This window comes from Dendropsophus ebraccatus, chromosome 11 (genome assembly GCF_027789765.1).
Source record: "Dendropsophus ebraccatus isolate aDenEbr1 chromosome 11, aDenEbr1.pat, whole genome shotgun sequence".
NCBI classification, from domain to species: Eukaryota; Metazoa; Chordata; class Amphibia; order Anura; family Hylidae; genus Dendropsophus; species Dendropsophus ebraccatus.
This window is the reverse complement of record NC_091464.1, coordinates 5,728,910-5,748,297: the sequence shown is the minus strand read 5'-3', so window position 1 is coordinate 5,748,297 and position 19,388 is coordinate 5,728,910. Positions and strand designations below refer to the sequence as shown.

The 19,388-nt window shown below is 51.3% G+C and overlaps 2 protein-coding genes across 4 annotated transcripts in view; one reads left to right on the top strand and one right to left on the bottom strand.

Moving 5' to 3' along the window:
- SYPL2 (synaptophysin like 2) overlaps positions 1-18,539 on the bottom strand; it is a 31,203-nt gene extending 12,664 nt beyond the window's left edge. Inside the window, exons 1-3 of one of the 3 annotated variants that reach the window (XM_069945435.1) lie at positions 18,516-18,539; positions 9,497-9,763; positions 9,341-9,409 (exon numbers count right to left, since the gene is read on the bottom strand). In XM_069945435.1, the coding sequence (XP_069801536.1) occupies positions 9,341-9,409; positions 9,497-9,562 (135 nt within the window). In that variant the 5' untranslated portion in view covers positions 9,563-9,763; positions 18,516-18,539. Of the gene's footprint in view, positions 1-9,340; positions 9,410-9,496; positions 9,956-18,073; positions 18,490-18,515 lie in introns of those variants that run through there. The other 2 variants (XM_069945434.1, XM_069945433.1) reach the window with 2 other exon arrangements.
- An 86-nt stretch (positions 18,540-18,625) lies between these two features.
- The window catches only part of PSMA5 (proteasome 20S subunit alpha 5), a 16,275-nt gene continuing 15,512 nt past the window's right edge, over positions 18,626-19,388 (top strand). Inside the window, exon 1 of the mRNA XM_069945436.1 lies at positions 18,626-18,760. Coding sequence (XP_069801537.1) covers positions 18,732-18,760 — 29 coding nt within the window. The 5' untranslated portion in view covers positions 18,626-18,731. The remainder of the gene's footprint in view (positions 18,761-19,388) is intronic.

The following is a 19,388-nucleotide window of genomic DNA, read 5'->3' as shown; positions in this document are numbered from 1 at the left end:
GTAAGTACCTCCTCTTTCTCCCAGTCTACCTGCTGGTGCAGTGGTGAGTAGTAACACCAGGGGCGTAACTAGAATGGGCTGGGCTCTATAGCAAACTTTTCATTGGGCCCCCCTCCTTGCCCAGTTAGCTCTCCGCCCAGTAGATAGCATATGCATCTCCCCTGGTATCCCCCAGTAGATAGTGCCTCCATGTGTCCCCCATGGTAGACATCTCCCCTACTATCCTACCCCCACATACACAGTATCCCCCATGGTAGGCTTCTTCCTTGGTAGTATGATGACAGTTCAAGAGGCCCAGTGCATTGCAGGGATGGGCCCCTGAAGCAGTGTGCCCCATAGCAGCCGTGATGGCTGCTAGGGTGGTAGTTACGCCCCTGAGTAAAACCTTGTTGACACTTGTGTTGCTTGGCGGCCGCCATCTCCGCCGCTGGCACCTGCGGGGTGTGGGGGGCCCATGGGGTTGCAGGGCCATTTTGTGGCTCCCCCCTCCCCTGTTGGTGCTTGCTTTCTGGTGTTGGCGGTCGCTGACCAGCACAGTGTTGTTTTAGTGTAGGGACTCATGTGGGCCAGAAGACCTGCACGCGGTACATGAGGTTTGATCAAATTATATACCAACATTCTGGCGTCGGTTTTTACTGTAGCCGAGAGGCATTAGTGTCAGCCATAGGTGTGAGGTGCAGCAGGTTGTATTTTACTATCCAGGTTGCATTTTACTATTTTACATTAAAAGCAAGGGCTGCACGGACATCACTATCAATATATATATATATATATATATATATATATAAACAGCCCTTGCTGCCTGATAGAGGGCCTGTGTAATTGCTCTAGCAGATCAGCGCTAGTTTACACTTTATGATTGGGACGTGTAATAGGGCCTAAGGCTGGGCCGGATTCACACACTGTATGACACCGGCCATTCTGTGATCCGGCCGTGTCACAGAGCGGCAGGTGTAAGTGAAGATCATCCCGGTGGGTACTGCAGTAGCGGCTGGATGAACTTAATTATTGTTGAATTGGGATGCGGCCACATTTGGATGCGCCCGCATCCCAATTCACCATAGCAGACAATGGAAAGTGCGGCCAGAGCCACACTTTCCCTTGTGTGAACCAACAGTGTTGTGCGGCCGCTATTTCCTCTGTATATACACTACGGCCGGGATTCCCTCTGACTTCAATGCAATTTATCTTTTCTATTAATCACGGCCATTGTTGCAATTTGCCACAATGGCCAAGATTAATAGAAAAGATAAGTTGTGTGAACATAGGCTAATAATGTAAATGAATGGAAAAGGGATCCTGGCGGATGTCATACAACTACCTTCGATGTTACCATCTGTCTGAAAAGATTTTTTCTTTAAAAAAATTTTTTTAACCATTAGGCTATGTTCACACAACATATTATAACATATATGCTACATTCAATTATTTCTGGACGTTGTGCATTGACTTCAATGCAATTTATGTAATTCCACATAAATGTGCAGAACTGATGCCACTAATCCAGGACAGAAAACCTACAACCTGGACGTGAGAAGAAGTTGCCTCATGTAAAACATACATATTTTTCGACGTCCCAGATTTACATGTCGGCCTTGATAGTTCTAACAAGTTCCCTGTGTATGAAAGAAACCTATGATGTCACAATATAGTCATAGAAAAGCTGAGTATCCTTAGAATGGGACTTCTATATTTGATACATAACCCATTACAAACCATGATACATATTCCTTATACCATAATACTGTTATTACCATGAGAGACCTGAACTACAACTCCCATCATGCCTAGACAGGTAGAGCTTTATTCTCCAGCCACGATGGGAGTTGTAGTTTAACAGCTGGAGGCGGCAGGGCGACATCTGTTCTCTGGTCTATTTATGTAACAGATATAACCCCCTAGATCACAGGTGTTCACCCTGCTGCCCTCCGGCTGTTGTAAAACTACAGTTCCCATCATGCCTTTGGCTGTCTGGGCGTGAGAATAGCAGGACAGCAGGGTTAGCACCTGTGCCTAAAGTGTTGACACCTGTTGCCCTAGATAGAAATCCTCCTGCAAATAGTCCCCTAGAATCCCCATAGCCGTCTGTGTCATCTTCAAAGAGACCCGACCACCAAGAGATACAAATATTTTACACCAGTTACCACCATCTCTAATGATCCCTGCCCATCACATCCCTGGCACTAGTCTGTTGTCGGCACATCCCTCACACTAGCCTCTTGTCATCACATCCCTGGCACTAGTCTCTTGTTGGCACATCCCTGGCACTAGTCTCTTGTTGGCACATCCCTGGCACTAGCCTCTTGTGGGCACATTCCTTGCACTAGCCTCTTTTCGGCACATCCCTGGCACTAGCCTCTTGTTGGCACATCCCTGGCACTAGCCTCTTGTTGGCACATCCCTGGCACTAGCCTCTTGTTGGCACATCCCTGGCACTAGCCTCTTGTTGGCACATCCCTGGCACTAGCCTCTTGTGGGCACATCCCTGGTACTAACCTCTTATTTGCACATCCCTGGCACTAGCCTCTTGTGGGCACATCCCTGGTACTAACCTCTTATTTGCACATCCCTGGCACTAGCCTCTTGTGGGCACATCCCTGGCACTAGCCTCTTGTGGGCACATCCCTGGCACTAGCCTCTTTTTGGCACATCCCTGGCACTAGTCTCTTGTTGGCACATTCCTTGCACTAGCCTCTTGTGGGCACATCCCTGGTACTAACCTCTTATTTGCACATCCCTGGCACTAGCCTTTTGTGGGCACATCCCTGGCACTAGCCTCTTGTGGGCACATCCCTGGCACTAGCCTCTTTTTGGCACATCCCTGGCACTAGTCTCTTGTTGGCACATTCCTTGCACTAGCCTCTTGTGGGCACATCCCTGGTACTAACCTCTTATTTGCACATCCCTGGCACTAGCCTCTTGTGGGCACATCCCTGGCACTAGCCTCTTGTGGGCACATCCCTGGCACTAGCCTCTTTTTGGCACATCCCTGGCACTAGTCTCTTGTTGGCACATCCCTGGCACTAGTCTCTTGTTGGCACATTCCTTGCACTAGTCTCTTGTTGGCACTTCCCTTGCACTAGTCTCTTTTTGGCACTTCCCTTGCACTACCCTCTTGTGGGCACATTCCTTACACTAGCCTCTTGTGGGCACATCCCCTGCACTAGCCTCTTTTTGGCACTTCCCTCGCACTAGCCTCTTTTTGGCACATTCCTTGCACTAGCCTACTCTTGTAGGCACTTCCCCCGCACTAGTCTCTTGTGGGCACAACCCTCGCACTAGCCTCTTGTTGGCACATCCCCCGCACTAGTCTCATGTTGGAACAACCCCCGCACTAGTCTCTTGTTGGCACATTCCCAGCACTAGTCTCTTGTTGGCACTTCCCCCGCACTAGCCTCTTGTGGGCACAACCCTCGCACTAGCCTCTTTCGGCACATCACTCTCATCAGCCTCCTGTTTGCACATCCTTTGCACTAACCTCTTATTTGCACATCCCTTGCACTAGCCTTTTGATGTCAGTTTTTGAACCCCCACTTCGTACTACTTTCTTGGCTTAGAGCGTTTGAATAGTGGGGCTAACCTGGTGTCATTAATCTATAAGCTATGTCACATCCCAAATTCTTGTGGGCATGGAACACAGGGTAGGAAGATGTACAGTACACACCACAGATTAACATTGTATACAACCAAGTAACACTATTGTACCCCTGTAACCCCACCACCAAGTAACACCCTTCTACCCCTGTGACCCCACCACCAAGTAACACCCTTCTACCCCTGTGACCCCACCACCAAGTAACACCCTTCTACCCCTGTGACCCCACCACCAAGTTACACCCTTCTCCCCCGTATCCCCACCACCAAGTAACACCCGTCTACCCCTGTGACCCCACCACCAAGTAACACCCTTCTACCCCTGTGACCCCACCAAGTAACACCCTTCTACCCCTGTGACCCCACCACCAAGTAACACCCTTCTACCCCTGTAACCCCACCACCAAGTAACACCCTTCTACGCCTGTAACCCCACCACCAAGTAACACTCTTCTACCCCATAACCCCACCACCAAGTAACACCCGTCTACCCCTGTAACCCCACCACCAAGTAACACTCTTCTACCCCATAACCCCACCACCAAGTAACACCCGTCTACCCCTGTAACCCCACCACCAAGTAACACCCTTCTACCCCTGTATCCCCACCACCAAGTAACACTCTTCTACCCCTGTAACCCCACCACCAAGTAACACTCTTTTACCCCCGTAACCCCACCACCAAGTAACACCCGTCTACCCTTGTAACCCCACCACCAAGTAACACCCTTCTACCCCTGTATCCCCACCACCAAGTAACACCCTTCTACCCCTGTAACCCCACCACCAAGTAACACCCATCTACCCTTGTAACCCCACCACCAAGTAACACCCTTCTACTCCTGTATCCCCACCACCAAGTAACACCCGTCTACCCCTGTAACCCCACAACCAAGTAACACCCTTCTACCCCAGTATCCCCACCACCAAGTAACACCCTTCTACCCCTGTAACCCCACCACCAAGTAACACCCTTCTATCCCTGTATCCCCACCACCAAGTAACACCCTTCTACCCCTGTAACCCCACCACCAAGTAACACCCTTCTATCCCTGTATCCCCACCACCAAGTAACACCCTTTTACCCCTGTAACCCCACCACTTACTAACCGTCTTCTACCCCTGTAATCCCATCACAAAGTAACACCCGTCTACCCCTGTAACCCCACCACCAAGTAACACTATTGTACCCCTGTAACCCCACCACCAAGTAACTGTCTTCTACCCCTGTAACCCCACCACCAAGTAACACCCGTCTACCCCTTTAAACCCACCAAGTAACACCCTTCTTTGCCTGTAACACCACTACCAAGTAACACCCTTCTACCCCTGTAACACCACCACCAAGTAACACCCGTTTACTCCTGTAACCCCATCACCAAGTAACACCCTTCTATGCCTGTAACCCCACTACCAAGTAACACCCTTCTACAGCAAAAAGGAAAATCAGCTCACCCTATGGCCAATGGTGACTTGTGCAGTTTCCCAGGAATGGAGCACGTGGATCATGGTGGCGAGCCGTCACCCGTATGCAATGTCCAAAGGAATAGATTTTCCACAGCTCCTTGAAATGTAGCAAAACTTTATTCATACAACATAAAAATAAAAATTCTAAAACCGCGCCGACGCGTTGCGGAGGTGACCCTCCTTAATCATGCCATGATTAAGGAGGGTCACCTCCGCAACGCGTTGGCGCGGTTTTAGAATTTTTATTTTTATGTTGTACGAATAAAGTTTTGCTACATTTCAAGGAGCTGTGGAAAATCTATTCCTTTGGACAACACTCTTCTACCCCCGTAACCCCACCACCAAGTAACACCAGTCTACCCCTGTAACCCCACCACCAAGTAACACTCTTCTACCCCCGTAACCCCACCACCAAGTAACACCCGTCTACCCCTGTAACCCCACCACCAAGTAACACCCTTCTACCCCTGTATCCCCACCACCAAGTAACACTCTTCTACCCCTGTAACCCCACCACCAAGTAACACCCGTCTACCACTGTAACCCCACCAAGTAACAGCCTTCTACCCCTGTATCCCCACCACCGAGTAACACCCTTCTACCCCTGTAACCCCACCACCAAGTAACACCCTTCTACCCCTGTATCCCCACCATCAAGTAACACCCTTCTACCACTGTAACCCCACCACCAAGTAACACCCTTCTACCCCTGTATCCCCACCACCAAGTAACACTCTTCTACCCCTGTAACCCCACCACCAAGTAACACCCGTCTACCACTGTAACCCCACCAAGTAACACCCTTCTACCCCTGTATCCCCACCACCAAGTAACACCCTTCTACCCCTGTATCCCCACCACCAAGTAACACCCGTCTACCCCTGTAACCCCACAACCAAGTAACACCCTTCTACCCCAGTATCCCCACCACTAAGTAACACCCTTCTACCCCTGTAACCCCACCACCAAGTAACACCCTTCTATCCCTGTATCCCCACCACCAAGTAACACCCTTCTACCCCTGTAACCCCACCACTAACTAACCGTCTTCTACCCCTGTAACCCCATCACAAAGTAACACCCGTCTACCCCTGTAACCCCACCACCAAGTAACACTATTGTACCCCTGTAACCCCACCACCAAGTAACTGTCTTCTACCCCTGTAACCCCACCACCAAGTAACACCCGTCTACCCCTTTAACCCCACCAAGTAACACCCTTCTTTGCCTGTAACACCACCACCAAGTAACACCCGTTTACTCCTGTAACCCCATCACCAAGTAACACCCTTCTATGCCTGTAACCCCACTACCAAGTAACACCCTTCTACGCCTGTAACCCCACCACCAAGTAACACTCTTCTACAGCAAAAAGGAAAATCAGCTCACCCTATGGCCAATGGTGACTTGTGCAGTTTCCCAGGAATGGAGCACGTGGATCATGGTGGCGAGCCGTCACCCGTATGCAATGTCCAAAGGAATAGATTTTCCACAGCTCCTTGAAATGTAGCAAAACTTTATTCGGACAACATAAAAATACAAATTCTAAAACCGCGCCGACGCGTTGCGGAGGTGACCCTCCTTAATCATGCCATGATTAAGGAGGGTCACCTCCGCAACGCGTTGGCGCGGTTTTAGAATTTTTATTTTTATGTTGTACGAATAAAGTTTTGCTACATTTCAAGGAGCTGTGGAAAATCTATTTCTTTGGACAACACTCTTCTACCCCCGTAACCCCACCACCAAGTAACACCCGTCTACCCCTGTAACCCCACCACCAAGTAACACTCTTCTACCCCCGTAACCCCACCACCAAATAACACCCGTCTACCCCTGTAACCCCAACACCAAGTAACACCCTTCTACCCCTGTATCCCCACCACCAAGTAACACTCTTCTACCCCTGTAACCCCACCACCAAGTAACACCCATCTACCACTGTAACCCCACCAAGTAACACCCTTCTACCCCTGCATCCCCACCACCGAGTAACACCCTTCTACCCCTGTAACCCCACCACCAAGTAACACCCTTCTACCCCTGTTATCACCACCACCAAGTAACACCCTTCTACCCCTGTAACCCCACCACTAACTAACCGTCTTCTACCCCTGTAACCCCATCACAAAGTAACACCCGTCTACCCCTGTAACCCCACCACCAAGTAACACTATTGTACCCCTGTAACCCCACCACCAAGTAACTGTCTTCTACCCCTGTAACCCCACCACCAAGTAACACCCGTCTACCCCTTTAACCCCACCAAGTAACACCCTTCTTTGCCTGTAACACCACCACCAAGTAACACCCGTTTACTCCTGTAACCCCATCACCAAGTAACACCCTTCTATGCCTGTAACCCCACTACCAAGTAACACCCTTCTACGCCTGTAACCCCACCACCAAGTAACACTCTTCTACAGCAAAAAGGAAAATCAGCTCACCCTATGGCCAATGGTGACTTGTGCAGTTTCCCAGGAATGGAGCACGTGGATCATGGTGGCGAGCCGTCACCCGTATGCAATGTCCAAAGGAATAGATTTTCCACAGCTCCTTGAAATGTAGCAAAACTTTATTCGGACAACATAAAAATACAAATTCTAAAACCGCGCCGACGCGTTGCGGAGGTGACCCTCCTTAATCATGGCATGATTAAGGAGGGTCACCTCCGCAACGCGTTGGCGCGGTTTTAGAATTTTTATTTTTATGTTGTACGAATAAAGTTTTGCTACATTTCAAGGAGCTGTGGAAAATCTATTTCTTTGGACAACACTCTTCTACCCCCGTAACCCCACCACCAAGTAACACCCGTCTACCCCTGTAACCCCACCACCAAGTAACACTCTTCTACCCCCGTAACCCCACCACCAAGTAACACCCGTCTACCCCTGTAACCCCAACACCAAGTAACACCCTTCTACCCCTGTATCCCCACCACCAAGTAACACTCTTCTACCCCTGTAACCCCACCACCAAGTAACACCCATCTACCACTGTAACCCCACCAAGTAACACCCTTCTACCCCTGCATCCCCACCACCGAGTAACACCCTTCTACCCCTGTAACCCCACCACCAAGTAACACCCTTCTACCCCTGTTATCACCACCACCAAGTAACACCCTTCTACCCCTGTAACCCCACCACTAACTAACCGTCTTCTACCCCTGTAACCCCATCACCAAGTAACACTATTGTACCCCCGTAACCCCACCACCAAGTAACTGTCTTCTACCCCTGTAACCCCACCACCAAGTAACACCCGTCTACCCCTTTAACCCCACCAAGTAACACCCTTCTTCGCCTGTAACACCACCACCAAGTAACACCCTTCTACCCCTGTAACACCTCCACCAACTAACACCCGTTTACTCCTGTAACACCTCCACCAACTAACACCCGTTTACTCCTGTAACCCCATCACCAAGTAACACCCTTCTACGCCTGTAACCCACCACCAAGTAACACCCTTCTACCCCTGTAACCCCACCACCAGGTGAAGAACAGTTCATTGGTTTGCACTGATATCCAAGGGACTAGCTTCTAACCCCAGTATGTTCTGTCACTGGGAATACTGGATTATTATACTGGATTATTATATTGCATTATTATCCTTGTTTAGATGATCCGTGTAAACCACAGACTATATGGTTGAAACATGAACGTTGTTTGGCACAAGTGGAGTGCAGAGTGATCCCAGGCATGTGGGGTATGGAGATGGTGGAAAGGTTACTGACTGGGAGAGATTCCTGAACTGCAGTGAAATGTGAGAGGGGCTATTTGTGATTGGCATATAGAGCGATCCAAGTGGGGGGCTGGGGGAAGAAATCGGCAATATGCTGGAAAAGAAATGCTATAGCAAAGCTAGTAAAACAGAATAACGGTGACCGGCATTGGGTTCTGTCCAGGATAAAGGATCCCAGGGCCAAAAAATCCTTAAACAGAAATCCTTTAAGGTGAGAGACGTGTCTGTGCGGAGAGAGGGCAGTCCCTGTGTGAGTGCAGAGACAGCTGGGACTCTCACAGACTGAGCTGCCAGTGTCTGTACAAACTCTGCAAAAGAAATCCAAGTGCACAAACAAGGCATTCCCTGGTATAAGACTAGATAAGAAATGACGCAGTTACTGTCCAGTCTTGTATATATTGAGAACTCATTGCTCACTCAGTAGTAATGCAGCTTTCCACCAGCAATGTGGACAATGGGAAGAGATTAGGAGACAACCCTACAATGGATGAGAACATAGAACACAAGTGATGACAACACAATAAGCTTTTCTTACCCATTCGAGTAGTTTTAGGAATCCAAGTGGCTCTTCGAGTCTCTTCCAGCGCAGACCTGTCAGTGGGTTCTAGTGAATCAGGGGTGAGAGGTCATTACTAGATCACTCACATTGTATAAAGACTACATCATGTATAGTGTCCACCCTCTGCGATACCTTGAAGACAAAGCCGGTGTGGCCCTCTTCTCTATCCATGGCTGAGGACGACACTCCTGTAGACATGCTCAATGTTTCCCAAAGAAGATGAATGAAATCCAAGTATCCAAGTCTCCTCTGTGTCCCAGAGACGGCTGATCCACTGGCTTCCGTATAACCTGTACTCTTAGCCCTTCTATCTAAGCTAGTCTTTGTCACTTTCTATAATGACTTCTGCATTTCCAGTTTAGTGTTCTTGTGGGGCTTTGTGTAATTTAGCGGTGACACCTGTAGCATAGAGAGAAGGGTTATATAAGCTTTACATCCCTGGCTGCCCTCTATAACTATATGTGCTCTATATGGGATCTACAGCTGTTTAGGTTATTCTCCCGTCCTGTCTGACCTGGCTCGCTGCCCTTGCCTCTCTATCCTTCTGCCCCCTCCCTACCCACTACCCAACATTCACCTACTTGCTCCCTCTCTCTGCACTGACAAAAAAATCCTAGTTTAGACTGTGCAGTGTGAATGCAAAGGACACTTGATCCCTATGCACACCCTATCCCAAAAGAGGACATAAGCGGTCATCAGTCCGGCTGGTGGGAGGTGACACCCAGGGCTCCTTTACTTGGAGAGGGGGGACACTGGCACGCCGCATGGTCTCAGGGTTTTAGAAGCAATGATATTACTGTAAGTGAATATACAAAAGACAACTGAGGATTCCTCAAAGAATTAGGAAGCGCTATAATAATAGGTGAACTGATTGATATATAAGAAATACCAAATGTACCAAACAATATATATAATTAGGAAGCGCTATAATAATAGGCGAAACAATTGATATATAAGAAATACCAAATTTACTAAACAATACAAAGAACTCTAAGGTGGAGGTAATCCTTCAGACACCTCGAATTTGTTACTGCGTTTCCCTGAAATCAAGGCAGTCTCTTATATAAAAAAACATATTTTCTCCTATCCATATGATGGGGGGAAAGTAGGAGATCCAGGTACAGGCAGGTATTTCTCAGCCAGGTACGACCCGTGACCCGCAGCTCTATTAATTCCTATGGAGGTGCCGGAGAGAGCAGAGTACGCAGGAAGAGCGTATGCATCACCTATTCATCACCCCCCTCTTGATCTCCTACTTTTCAACCAAAATGCCACAAATTCACCACAAGAAGTTTTGGCGATGTGTTTTTTACCCACGTTTTTTTGTGCAAAATGCAGAGGTGTCCCACTAGGAATCGGCCTGCTCCCCTGCGGGCCAGTCTGGGCCAGCCTGGAACAAATGGAGAAACGGGGCTTTGGGCCTAGGTAGATGATGGGAGTAAGTAGGTATAAATTCTTATCAGGAACAGCTGATGAATGAGAGCTTTGGCCAAATTCACATCTTTTGGCATTAAATCATTGGCCATCGCGCAGGGGCGTAGCTAATGTCTCCTGGGCCCTGGTGTGAGAGGCCAACTTGGGCCCCCCCCCTCCTTTCACGACCAAGTGTAAATATATATATATATATATATACACACACCAAGACAGATATTACCAATAACACCTGCATATTAGAAGAGAAAGTATTATCGCCGTACATATAACTGCCATACTGTTACCGACCAAATCCTGTATACTGAGACCAATAATACCAGTATATAGGAAGGAAACATTACTGCCACACCACAACCACTACCATCACCACCATATTGTTACTGACCAAATCCAGTATACTAAATCACCTCATCCAGTCATATAAAGGTGGCCCCAGCTCTACACAGGCTCTATACACCATATACATTACTGTGCAGTTATATCAGGTGACTCACAGGGGACGTCTTCTCTGATCAGAGTTCTTCCCTTATCTTCTTCTCCATCTGCCCTGGGCCGTTATGAGAACTTCTTCGAGCCACGAATCCACATAATCTGCCAGACAGACATATTAAGCTCCTCACACTGGCACAATCCTCATCTCTTTACACACTGCACATCTGTATTGGCCCCTTTACACCCTCATTTAGTGGGTAGCCCTGACTCTATGTGACCCCCTAATAATATATGCCCCCCTCTGTGTATTCCTTCTCCCCCTATGTTGCCCCCCCAAATAGATGGCCCCTCTCCCCCCATGTTGCCTTCCTTATAGATGGCCCCCTCTCCCCCCACCCTCCCTTATAGATGGCCTCCTCTCCCCCCTCCATATAGATGGCCCCCTTTACCCCCTCCCTTACAGATGGCCCCCTCTCTTCTCACCCTGCCTTATGGATGGCCCCCTTCTCCCCCCACCCTCCCTTATAGATGGTCCCCTTTCCCCCCCTCCCTTATAAATGGTCCCCTTCCCCCCCCTCCCATATAGATCTCCCCCCCCCTCCCTTATAGATGGTCCTCTTTCCCCCCACCCTCATAGATGGTCCCCTTCCCCCCCACCCTCATAGATGGCCCCATCTTCCCCCCCCCACCCTCATAGATGGCCCCTCTTTCCCCCCCACCCTCATAGATGGCTCCTCTTTCCCCCACCCTCATAGATGCCCCCCTCCTTCCCCCCACCCTCATAGATGCCCCCTTCTTTCCCCCCACCCTCATAGATGCCCCCCTCTTTCCCCCCACCCTCATAGATGCCCCCCTCTTTCCCCCCACCCTCATAGATGGTCCCCTTTCCCCCCACCCTCATAGATGCCCCCCCTCTTTCCCCCCACCCTCATAGATGCCTCCCCTCTTTTCCCCCACCCTCATAGATACCCCCCTCTTTCCCCCCACCCTCATGGATGCCCCCTCTTTCCCCCCACCCTCATAGATGCCCCCCTCTTTCCCCCCACCCTCATAGATGCCCCCCTCCTTTCCCCCACTCCCATAGATGCCCCCCTCTTTCCCCCCCCTCATAGATGGTCCTCTTTTCCCCCACCCTCATAGATGCCCCCCTCCTTCCCCCCACCCTCATAGATGCCCCCCTCTTTCCCCCCACCCTCATAGATGGTCCCCTTTCCCCCCACCCTCATAGATGGTCCCCTTTCCCCCCACCCTCATAGATGCCCCCCTCTTTCCCCCCACCCTCATAGATCCCCCCCTCTTTCCCCCCCCACCCTCATAGATGCCTCCCTCTTTCCCCCCCACCCTCATAGATGGCTCCTCTTTCCCCCACCCTCATAGATGCCCCCCTCTTCCCCCCCCCCCCTCATAGATGCCTCCCTCTTTCCCCCCACCCTCATAGATGCCCCCCCTTTCCCCCCACCCTCATAGATGCCCCCCTCCTTCCCCCCACCCTCATAGATGGTCCCCTTTCCCCCACTCTCATAGATGCCCCCCGCTTTCCCCCCACCCTCATAGATGCCACCCTCTTTCCCCCCATCCTCATAGATGCCCCCCTCTTTTCCCCCACCCTCATAGATGGTCCCCTTTCCCCCACCCTCATAGATCCCCCCTCCTTCCCCCCACCCTCATAGATGCCCCCTCTTTCCCCCCACCCTCATAGATGCCCCCCTTTCCCCCCACCCTCATAGATGCCCCCCTCCTTCCCCCCACCCTCATAGATCCCCCCTCCTTCCCCCCACCCTCATAGATGCCCCCCTCTTTCCCCCCACCCTGCAGGCTGATAAGAAACAAAACAAAACTTAACTCACCTGACAACGCGCTCCCACGTTGATCCTCACTCCTCCTGGTCTGTCCCCGGCTGCTACGCGGCTGTTGGGGGTGTCTCGTCTTATCCCCGGCAGCGCGCGCATCCCAGAGCTCCCTGCGCGCCGGAACCGGAAGTCTGGGCCCAAGGCACGCAGGGAGCTCTGGGATGTGCGCGCTGCCGGGGATAAGATGAAGACGGAGCCGTACTCTTGTGACCGCAAGCAAAACAATGCTTGCGGTCACAATAGTGATTGATCGGGAGGGCCTTCGTGGCGGGCCCGGTCGCGGCGGCGACTGCCGCGACCGCGGTAGCTACGCCTCTGCCATCGCGTATATTCCCATCTATTTTCCACACACAAATTTTTACTTCATTAGCTATTTCTAATGGGTGCAAAAGGGGGCGTGTCTCCTCTATCTACTGGTGTCACATGACGCTGCAATGCTGTAGAGATCACTTTACTGCAGCCTCCTCTTATCACTACAGACACAACAGGAAGTATCAGCTTAGTTTTAGCCCCAGTGGTGAGAATGAGAACTGCAAGATATCAGTATTATTCTATAATATAGATAGAAAAATGGAAAATTTGAAAAAATGTCACCAAAAATTCTTAAAAAGTCTGGTTACCATAAAAACATTATTTATATAGTAAGTCATTTTCTGATAACACTGTCCCTTTAACCCCTTCCTGCATATGGACATGCCTTCACGTCCTGCGGCGGGTAGGGGAGTTCAGAGAGGGGTCCCTTCATGACCTTGCTCTGCAGCCTGTGACTCCCGCTATTGGCATCTAGGGACCAGGGACCAGGGACCGTGGGGGGTCGCAGAGGGGGGATCCCTTCACCTTACTCGGCTGGACCTCAGCGTCACACTGGCGCTGATCCCAGCTCGGCAATCTGTAGATCTGGGCTGCTGCAGCCCAGATTAATACAGCACTGATCTGATCAATCAGTGCTATATTAAGTATACTGCACTGATCTATACGAGAGATCACTGCAGTAATCCCAGGGGGACTAAAAGTTCAAGTATTTATTTATTTTTTTTAAGTTTTTTCATTAACGGGAAGTCCGGGCAAAATAATTTTAAGATATGTTACTGCTCAACAAAAGTTATGAAAAGTACTAATAGACACTAATTATTGCAAAAGGCACCTATAGTGCATTCTCCCTGCACTTACTACATCATGGCGTGTTCAGGTCTCTGTAAAGTTGGTGACATCACATAAACTGCTGACACCTGCTGCTCCAGTCTGTCCCCCCGCTGCAGCAGGAGTTGCCAGTTTATGTGATGTGACATCACCAACTTTTTTTAAACATTCTTTTGTTGGGCAGTAACATATCTTAAATAATTTTGCCTGGACTTCGACTTTAATGAAAAATCCTCTCCTCTAATAAAAGTTTGGCCCCTTTCCCATTTTATAGATAAAAATTAAATCAGCAAATTTGGTAATTGTGCGTGGGTAATCGTCTGAACTATTCCTGATCTTGCAAGGTAAATGGCGTAAGTGCAAAAACTCGCCAAAGTGCAAAATTGTTGATTTTTTAGTCTGAAAAAGTTGTGATCAAAAAGTTTTTTTTTGTGATAAAAAAAAGTCGCATATAAGTCTTAATTGTACCGACTTGAGCAAAAACAGCATAAACACGACCCCCCCCGGACAAAAAAAAAATTAAAAGAATTACACTTTTTTCAATTTGACTGTGCAAATAATTTTGGGGGGGTTTTGCAGCGTATTTTATGGACAAGTGAAGTCTGACACTGCAAAGTATAATTGGTGTCACAAAAAATAAGTGTTCATGTGGTTGGAAAACTTGCAAGCACTATGGCCTTATATACACAAGGAGGCAAAAAAGAAAATTGGCCCAGGAGGGAAGGGGTTAAGAATCTTCGGCCCTGAACTCTATTGTCATGGGATTTACCTGCATTATACTGTAAACCATCACAAATATTCGGTGCAAAATCTCTGCTGAAAATGTTTGGTGCGACCAATAAAGACACATTTATATCAGAGAGTGTGAGGAGAGCGGAGGATGGCAGGAGCACAACAGCTGCACTTTCCAAAGAAAGACCCACCAGGATGGCGTCATAGGACTCGCTCCAGGAATAAGGGGGGGGGTATACATCAGAATCGGAGCCATACACTTCTGGTAACCGGGCAATATCTAGTTGTTGTTGATGGGCCGAACCAGGTACCACAGGGTATAAAACTCAGATCTATAGCTATTCCCAACAGCCTCTCTGACTGCTGATGGCATTGGGACAGAAAAGCACCCAGAATGTTCTGGAGATCAGATTTTACCTCACTAAGGTGATGTCATTGTCTGACCACACCCCCTCCTCACACACACACACACACACACACACCTGACCACACACCCCTCCTCACACACACACACCTGACCACACACCCCTCCTCACACACACACATCTGACCACACCCCCTCCTCACACACACACACACACCTGACCACACACCCCTCCTCACACACACATCTGACCACACCCCCTCCTCACACACACACACACACACACACACACACACACACACACACACACCTGACCACACACTCCTCCTCACACACACACACACACACACCTGACCACACACCCCTCCTCACACACACACACACCTGACCACACACACACACACACACCTGACCACACACCCCTCCTCACACACACACATCTGACCACACCCCCTCCTCACACACACACACCTGACCACACACCCCTCCTCTCACACACATCTGACCACACCCCCTCCTCACACACACACACCTGACCACACACTCCTCCTCACACACACACACACCTGACCACACACCCCTCCTCACACACACACACCTGACCACACACACACACACACACACACACCTGACCACACACCCCTCCTCACACACACACACACACCTGACCACACCCCCTCCTCATACACACACCTGACCACACCCCCTCCTCATATACACACCTGACCACACCCCCTCCTCATAAACACACACCTGACCACACCCCCTCCTCATACACACACCTGACCACACACCCCTCCTCATACAAACACACCTGACCATACCCCCTACACACACACACACACACACCTGACCACGGCCCTTCCCCTTACATACCCCTCCTCTCACACACCTGACCACACACCCTCCTCACACACCTGACCACTCCACACACACTAATGGTAGTTGGGAAGGTATATGGAAGCCTTAAAGGGAACCTGTCACCCCCCGTGCCGGGGTGACAGGCTCCCGACCCCCAGTTAGAGCCCCCTAAACTTACCTAATCCCGCCGGGTCCCGCTTCTGCAGGTGGTCGGGTGATGAAGATCTCAGCCGCTGCAGCCCGGCGCGCGCGCTGAGAGATGAGTCCAACGCTCATAGAGAATGATGGAGCGCTGGACTCTCCTGTCATTCTCTATGAGCGTTGGATCTCTCAGCGCGCGCGCCGGGCTGCAGCGGCTGAGATCTTCATCACCCGACCACCTGCAGAAGCGGGACTTGGCGGGATTAGGTAAGTTTAGGGGGCTCTAACGGGGGTCGGGAGCCTGTCACCCCGGCACGGGGGGTGACAAGTTCCCTTTAACAAACAGTATGATCACTACTTCTATTTTCAAAGCGAGCTGGAATCTGATATCATTGTCTGCCCCCCTCCCTCCTTTTACCCACACACACACACACATACACACAGGGTGCACGCATACACACACACATACACACCTCTCACACACGGTGCACGCACACACACACACACACACATACACACAGGGTGCACGCACACACACACACACAAACAGGGTGCACGCACACACACACACACACACACACGGCATAACTATCAGGGTATAGAGGACTCCTGGCATATTACCCTGTGTAAAAAAAAGGGGGCGCTGCCTCCACCCGGAGAGACAAGGGGGCGCTGCCTCCACCCGGAGAGACAAGGGGGCGCTGCCTCCACCCGGAGAGACAAGGGGGTGCTGCCTACACCCGGAGAGACAAGGGGGCGCTGCCTCCACACGGGGAGACAAGGGGGCGCTGCCTCCACCCGGAGAGACAAGGGGGCGCTGCCTCCACCCGGAGAGACAAGGGAGCGCTGCCTCCACCCGGAGAGACAAGGGGGCGCTGCCTCCACCCGGAGAGACAAGGGGGTGCTGCCTACACCCGGAGAGACAAGGGGGCGCTGCCTCCACACGGGGAGACAAGGGGGCGCTGCCTCCACCCGGAGAGACAAGGGGGCGCTGCCTCCACCCGGGAAGACAAGAGGGCGCTGCCTCCACCCGGAGAGACAAGGGGGCGCTGCCTCCACCCGGAGAGACAAGGGGGCGCTGCCTCCACCAGCAGAGACAAGGGGGCGCTGCCTCCACCCGGAGAGACAAGGGGAGCTGCTTCCACCCTGAGAGACAAGGGGGCGCTGCCTCCACCCGGACAGACAAGGGGGCGCTGCCTCCACCCGGAGAGACAAGGGGGCGCTGCCTCCACCCGGAGAGACAAGGGGGCGCTGCCTCCACCCGGAGAGACAAGGGGGCGCTGCCTCCACCCGGAGAGACAAGGGGGCGCTGCCTCCGCCCGGAGAGACAAGGGGGCGCTGCCTCCACCCGGAGAGACAAGGGGGCGCTGCCTCCGCCCGGAGAGACAAGGGGGCGCTGCCTCCGCCCGGAGAGACAAGGGGGCGCTGCCTCCGCCCGGAGAGATAAGGGGGCGCTGCCTCCGCCTGGAGAGACAAGGGGGCGCTGCCTCCGCCTGGAGAGACAAGGGGGCGCTGCCTCCGCCCGGAGAGACAAGGGGGCGCTGCCTCCACCCGGAGAGACAAGGGGGCGCTGCCTCCACCCGGAGAGACAAGGGGGCGCTGCCTCCACCCAGAGAGACAAGGGGGCACTGCCTCTGCCTGGAGAGACAAGAGGGCACTGCCTCTGCCTGGAGACACGAGCAGCAGAATCACTGGAGGCTTCACAACTGGAGAACTGAGATAGAAAACCCCATGCTGCCAGGACATAATACTTACCCCCCATTGGTGAGGCAGCGCTGCGGGGGCACAGGGATGGGTAAGTACGGCTGCTTTGTTATGTGTGTATTAGTGTCCTTTTACGCACAAATATCTGACAGATCTTTGAAGCCAAAGCCAGGAACAGACTATAAACACATAAACAAAGAACCGGTCACAAAGGAAAGAATGAGATTTCTCTTATTTTCTAACCCATTCCTGGCTTTGGCTCCAATAATGTCAGATAAATCTCTGTGTGTAAATGGACACTTATGTTTCAGCAGGAGTTCTCCTTTAAATTGACTAGGTCCATCAGGTGTACACTATGCAATATGGTGACAAGCCTGTGTGACAGATCCCCAACATATACGTCCTGTGTCCTCTGGGTGACTACTTTCCTCCTATAGTGAACTCTCCCTTTAACAATGTGCTGCAGCCCCAGCAGGGCGGCCGCCTGTAGGACCTGGTGCTAGCGGAAGTCACTGCGCGCCTCACAATCACTGCGGACTACACTTCCCGTCATGCCGCACGGCCGCTCAAGCTGACGTTTAGGTCACGTGGTGCAGCCCTCGGCCAGTCACAGGCGGCGGTGACGGTGTACGCTCTGGGTGCCGGTAGTCGTAGGCCGCGTGAGTTAGCAGCCGTGGTTCTCCATCTCCGCTCGGATTCCCGCATCACCATGTTCCTGACCCGGTCTGAGTATGACAGGTGAGTGCTCGGGGTAGTGGAGCAGCTGAATCACCTCCCGGTAGGGGTGGTAGGAGGCGGCTCTCTCACTTTCTTTTGTGCTGCCGCCTCAGACATCGCGCATTTCCATTGATTTCTATGGATTCCTGTAATGATCGGGTTGTACAGTATCCCTTGAAGCTGATCCAGAACTTATGGGGGTGTTGTAAGTGTCACTATGGTAACGTCCACCTTATAAATCTGCCTGCGGCTCCGGCCTCCAGAGGAGCAGGTATCCATGGATACCGCCATGTTGGTTTTCTGAGTCCAGAATGGGGGTCATGCTGTAACCAGAACCGCAGTGGCCGTATCCATAGTTACGTGAACATCTGGCGGCAGCAGTGACCGCCCGCCCACCTGCTGACCGGGTCTGCAGATCTCATGGCCGGCTCCCTCTAAGTCCAGTGACCCCCGAGACCGCCCCTTACTCAGGGTGTAAGATACCCCATCCACGGACACGTCACACAGCGATGTGGTCATGTGACACCTAATTAATGGGGTAGTCCGACGAAATAACTGTAATTTACTAAAAAATCTCCAGTCTTCCAGTACTTATCAGCTGCTGTATGTCCTGCAGGAAGTGGTGTATTCTCTCCAGTCTGACACAGCG